This window comes from Rhincodon typus, chromosome 3, assembly GCF_021869965.1.
Source record: "Rhincodon typus isolate 14 chromosome 3, sRhiTyp1.1, whole genome shotgun sequence".
NCBI classification, from domain to species: domain Eukaryota; kingdom Metazoa; phylum Chordata; class Chondrichthyes; order Orectolobiformes; family Rhincodontidae; genus Rhincodon; species Rhincodon typus.
The window spans coordinates 28342818-28348975 of NC_063334.1; the positions used below are offsets into that span (position 1 = coordinate 28342818).

At 42.6% G+C, this 6158-nt stretch overlaps 1 protein-coding gene across 1 annotated transcript; it reads left to right on the forward strand.

Moving 5' to 3' along the window:
* The first annotated feature begins 1656 nt into the window (after positions 1 to 1656).
* On the forward strand, positions 1657 to 3024 carry LOC109926960 (actin-like protein 7B). The gene has a single exon (XM_020526854.2). It carries the CDS (start codon positions 1657 to 1659, stop codon positions 3022 to 3024), a length of 1368 nt encoding a protein of 455 aa, XP_020382443.2.
* The last annotated feature ends 3134 nt before the right edge of the window (positions 3025 to 6158 follow it).

Below are 6158 nucleotides of genomic sequence, written 5' to 3' on the forward strand. Positions count from 1 at the left end.
TATTGGAGATGTGTGGGAAAAATAATTATAGATCCATAAATCTGTGTCAGTTTGTGTAAAAGTGAAGCTCGTGCAACTTTTTCACACAGAGGGTGGTGCATATATGGAATAAACTGCCAGGGGAGTGGTAGATGCAGGTACAGTTACAACATTTAAAAGACATTTGGATAAGTACATGAATAGGAAAGGTTTGGAGGGATATGGGCCAAACACGGGAAAATGAGACAAGTTTAGGTTTGGGAAATCTGGTCGGCGTGGATGAGTTGGACTAAAGGGTCTGATTCCGTGCTGTACAACCCTATGACTCTATAACCCTAATTAGAAGATTAGCTGAGAAAGGGAGAGGGAAAAGCTAGACAGTGGTAAGGGGTCAGATAGGGCTGATGGAAGGTTTGAGTGGATAAGCATGTGGAGGGTGTTTTGGGAAGGTATATGTGGCAGATGGAGAAACCAGACAATTTCTATCTTGGTGGAGACATACGAACCTCAACAAAATTAACCTAATCTTCTGAACCTGGTTTGGTGCTCCCTATTGGTGTACCTGCTTTGCTTCCTGTTTTTGGTATTATCCGCAAACTTCAAGCTATCGCATGTAATACACCTCCAAAATAATTAATGTATTCAAAATATCGAGTACACCAAGACTTGTTACTCTCATTTGTAACTACGTTGAATTATACCACCCCTTGTCCTTTGTTTATAAAACATATCACACTTTATGTATTAACTAATACCTGTATCCAAGGACACTAAAATCTGGGAGTTCTTTCATAGAACATAACAGGCCCTTCGGCCCACGATGTTGTGCCGAACTTTTACCGTAAACCTAAGGTCTATCTAACCTCCACTCCTGCTTTATACTATCATCCATATGCCTATCTAATAGCCGCTTAAATGTCCCTAATGAGGCCGAGTATAAACTATATCTGCAATCATCATTAAAGCAGATGATTTGGTGGTTATCAAAATTGTTACTTGTGGGAACTTGCCGTGTGCAAATTTGCCGTTTACTTCCTAACTTAAAGCAGTGATTACACTTCAGATAAGTACTTCATTGGTTGTGAAGCCCTGGGAGCCTGAAAGGCGTTTCAGAAAAATGTGTTTTACCTTAACTGGTCGTTCTCGCAGTGATCCCCGGCTAGAGAAAACTTCTGAAAATCTCCGATACGGTAAAACTACAGTTCGTTTGGTCACTGTGTCCAACAAGTTCAGCATCATTTTCCTTGTTCCGGGTTTCAGCATCCATGAGACTGGATGTCACCCAGATGCTGTGACACCCGCCAAATGGCTTTTGAGTCCTCAAAGCAGTTTCAAGTATGTTCCTGCTCAATTAAAAGATCATGATTCACCCGCATGTCTGTAGCTAATCCGGTTTGAGCGAGGCCACCTTGTGGCATTTCAGCATACTGCTCTCTCGTTAAATTTTCGAGATTTACGGCAGCAAAACTAGTTCAGCAAATAAATGTTTCCACTCCTGTGGGGTTGGGTTTCCGATTAAACTTCTAGTCCACGATGGGGGGTCAGCCACTTAATTCATCAGCAAAATCAACTTAGACAGAAGGAGCCTCTTTCAGATCAACGTGTGATATGACTTGATAATGGTCCCGCTGTCTGACGCCCATAGTAACAGCAACAACAAGGCTATAAAAGGTAATAATGGGAGAGAAACAGCATTGTTATCCCATCTTAACAACGAAAGGTGGCCACTGTAAAGGGCTGGTTTGTCAATGCAAAGAAATAATCAAATCAGGAACAGGGATGAAGTCATCAAATTTGCAGATCCGAAAATGTTCCTTACCAATGGGGGTTCTCTGCAGGAAATTCTCCTCGAATACCACTCAGTCGGTGAGATCAGAGCCCAGGATGCCATCCTTCTCCTCAATAGACAGCCAGAGCATCAATCCTAGCAGGGTGGTCAAGGAGGTCAGGGCACTGATGGTTGACATGGGCACAGGCTATTTCAAAGCAGGCTTTGGTGGCCATGCCAAGCCTTCAGTCATCGTCTCTTCCACAGTGGGTAGACCCATGCAGCGGAGTGCCAAGACTGGGGACAACCGGCAGGAGAACTTTGTGGGCAGTGAGCTGAGAGCCCCTATGGAGCTACGGCTCATCAACCCTCTCCGGCATGGCATTGTGGTGGACTGGAATGGTGCTGAGGCCATCCTGGCCTACATCTTTGAGAAGGAGATGAAGGTGCAGCCTGAGGACCATGCTGTGATGGTGGCTGACCCACCCCTGAGCCCCATCACCAACCGTGAGAGGATGGCTGAACTCCTGTTTGAGACCTTCAACATCCCAGCCATGCACATCACTAAGCAGTCGCTACTTTCTATCTATGCCTACGGCTGCACCAGTGGGCTGGTGGTGGAGAGTGGCCATGGTTCCTCCTGTGTTGTCCCCATCCATGAAGGCTATATCATGCCTCACATCACTGCCAGTGTTGATTATGGAGGCTGTGACCTTACCAAGTACTTGCTAAAACTCATTAACCAGAATGGGCACAAGTTAAGTGCTAGCGACTATCATCTCGTGGAGCAAATCAAACAAGAGTACTGTTACACTGCTATTGACTTTGATGGTGAGATGCGGGGTGAGACCAAAGAGTACACAGCACATTATGAGTTGCCAGATGGTAAGATTATCACAGTTGGCAAGGAAAGGATCAAATGCCCTGAAGCCCTCTTCAATCCATCACTCATGGGTTCCAGAGAGGCTGGGCTGCATACAGTGGCTCTGAACATCATCAATAAATGTGACTCGAGCCTGCTAGAGGAAATGTACAAAAATATTCTGCTCTGTGGGGGCTCAACCATGTTCTCTGGATTCCGTGTTCGTTTCCAGAAAGAATTGAGAAAACTGGTGCAAGACATGAACCCGCAAGTGCAAGCAATTCCTGAGAGAAGATATTCAGTCTGGTTTGGAGGGTCAATCCTATCCTGCCTCAAATCCTTCCAGCAACTGTGGGTTAGCAAAAAGGATTATGATGAGCGTGGACCATTGGCTATCTATAGAAAATGTTTCTGAAATTGAGGTTTTAAACACGATTTTTTTTAAAAAGCACACTGCTGATTTCCATCTTTGAATGTAACTTAAATTAATTGAAGAAAAGATTGGTTTAAACATGGAAACATAATAAAAGTCTTATAATCTGTGTGATTATTGAAACAGATGATCATGGAGACTGAGATGTGATTAAAAGTAAGGTAGATACCTGGTGTCACATGGAATCCCAATGAGTTCCATTGACTATGTGAACCAGGACTGCAGGCTGTGCATGTGAATTGTAACAAGGCCAGGAATGTGTTTGGCTGCTGTGTATGATGCTCAGACCAATACAGAGCCAATTGTACTACTCATAGTGTGGACAGCTCAATACATCACTTAAATGTTTCCTCTTCGGGTCATGTTCATTGACGTTGATTTGTATTCTGTTACTATTTAGACTGTTTTACTGGGTATAACTGCTCATCTTTTATTGTGGCACTTTATTCCAATATACTTTGAAAACGGACTTCTTGTCCCACTGGTAATTGGGGCAAACTCTCCACATGGAGAGCATGACAAACAAACTCTGGTGTGTTTGCTTGCAGATTCTGGAAGGGGGTTCTCGTTCAAAGGCACACAGTGCCTGATCAAGGGATCCAGCATTGGGAAGGAAGGGTGGTGGCTAAGAGTCAACTTCCTGTCCCTGGTGTTGACCTTCATCAACACTCTCCCTGCAACCTTGTCAATGCTCACCTGTGCCTGGGTTCCTCCTTGATTCAATGTAGTACCAGCAGCAGCCATTGGCTCCACTGTGGCACTGCTGAGTACAATAAGACAGCCTATGCAACTCCTGGATTTCACGAATTGGAGGAAGGCCGTCACTGGCGTGTTACTACCTAAGTGACATAACATACAGTGGGCTTTCTTGAAAAGAGGTGACACAGAGCTGTCACCAGCTCTCCAATTGGTGACTGAGGCTCCCATTACCTCCAAAACATTCAGCCCACTGTTATTCGTCACATGGCTGTAGCGCAACAACACAGTGCAATATATTCATATAACAACTAGTTCCAGATCTTTAAGAATAATATAACAGTATAGCATCCCAATTTCTTAAAAGATGTGCCTCTATATCAATTTTATTGTTTCAATCATGAACATTTTTTTCCTTCGACAGAAACTTAACAATCAACTTTTATAAATAAACTGAACACCTTAAGAATCATTTATAGCATGGTTTCTTTTCTAAAAATATATTTGATGGAATCACTTAGGTGGTAGGATATTGTGTTCTGTACCTTGTTGGTACTCATCTCTCTCAGCACTGAGTTGGCGTGCTGCATAGGTGATGTTGTGCATATCGCTCCTGGTGCTGCAGAAGTCATGTTTAATGTTGCTAAATTTATGTCACTTGCTGACATTGTTGATGTTGCATCTCTTGTTAGTGATACTATTGATGTTGTTTTGCTGGCTAGTGATGTTGCTGATTACCTTTTCCTTCTCTGTTGTAGGTCAAATATGAATTTTATTCCTTCTCATTTAGTCACCGATTTTGGTGTCAATGATACTATGATCTTGGAGGCTCAGCTTCACCTTTCAGGTTTTCATGACTTGACTGCAAATATATAGATTGCCTTTTCAACAGCTCAGGCAGGAATTTAGGATGCTTGTTGAAGTGCTGACCTCCTTCTACCTGTGCATCAATGAGTTGTTGTCTTACTTTCCTGGTCGCTGGGAGGGAATATCTTGTTTGGCAGAGTTGTCTTATACTTTGTTCCATTCAACAGCTCTGCAAAAGAAAATTTGATCATCCTTGAGAAATATTTATTGGGGAGACAAAGCAAGATTTAGGTTTTCCTTTCTCTTGACATTTCAAGAGGGTTATCTTGTGCATTTAGAACTCTGTTTATAAACCCTTCTTTCCAAGGGTATTGTGATGATGCTGATACTGAACACACATTTTTCAGCAAATCCCTCAAATTGTCTGGAGATGACAGGAATTTCTTGCTTAGTTTAGAAATTCCTTGCTGAGAAATTTTCCTGCTGAGATGACTGTCATAGCTCTCAAGCTGTTCTTTTTTGGATAAAAGGGAACTTTGAGTAATAGTCTACAACTGTGATATAATGTTATTTATTATATTTGAATAAATCAGCTCCCACAGTATGCCTAGGTGATATTTCAGCAATGATAACTTCCTCTTTCTGCTGTGTTTTTCTACAGCCTTGGTGAATATTGCATGTAAACACCATTCTTTTGATACCTTTAAATGCCTATCCAATACATAGCTTACATTTTTTCAGAGGTAACAGCTGATAGTGCTTTTCAGGTATCCGTTCCTTTTGCAGACTCCGTATAGGTGCTCCTGCTCTGCTTTGCGTAACACTGGGTTGTTGCAATGTGTTGTGGCTCGTTTAAAAAGTGTCCTAATGCAGCTCCATTTGTGGGTGTTGGGGTGGTTGCTAGTGTAATTGAGTATCTGGTCTGTATGTGGGTCTTTCTATATAAACTAGTCTGGAGTTCCCAGTTGTTGTTGCGTTCTACCATTACGTCCAGGAAGGATAGTCGATTATTGTTCTCTTCTTCTTTTGTGAATTTTATCCCAGTGAGGATGTTGTTTATGCGTCAGTGGGTTTCTTCTGGGTTTGTGCATTTGATAATCATGAAGGTGTCATCTATATATCTGACCCAAAGTTTGGGTTGTATAGTGGGGAGTGCTGTCTGTTCTAATCTTTGCATTACTGCTGCTTCAATCAGTCCTGATATTGGGGATCCCATTGTTGTTCCATTAATTTGTTCGTATATGCCATCGTTGAAGGTGAAGTGGGTTGTGAGGCACAAATCTAGTAGTTTCATGACGGTGTCCTTATTGATGTGGTTGGTGTCATGGGGTGCCTGCCTTCTTGATTCATCCGGTAGTGTGGCAATTGTCTCTTTGGCTAGGTCAATGTTTATGGATGTAAATAGTGCTGTTACGTTGAAGAATATCATCATCTCATCCTCTTCTATCCTGGTGTCCTTGATGATGTTGAGGAATTCTTGGGATGAGTGGGTAGTGTTGCCAACTAAGTAGTTCAATTTCTGTTGTAGTTCTTTGGCAAGTCTATATGTTGGTGTACCTGTCAGTGAGACAATGGGTCTGAGGGAGACCCCCGGTTTGTGTACCTTTGGGGAG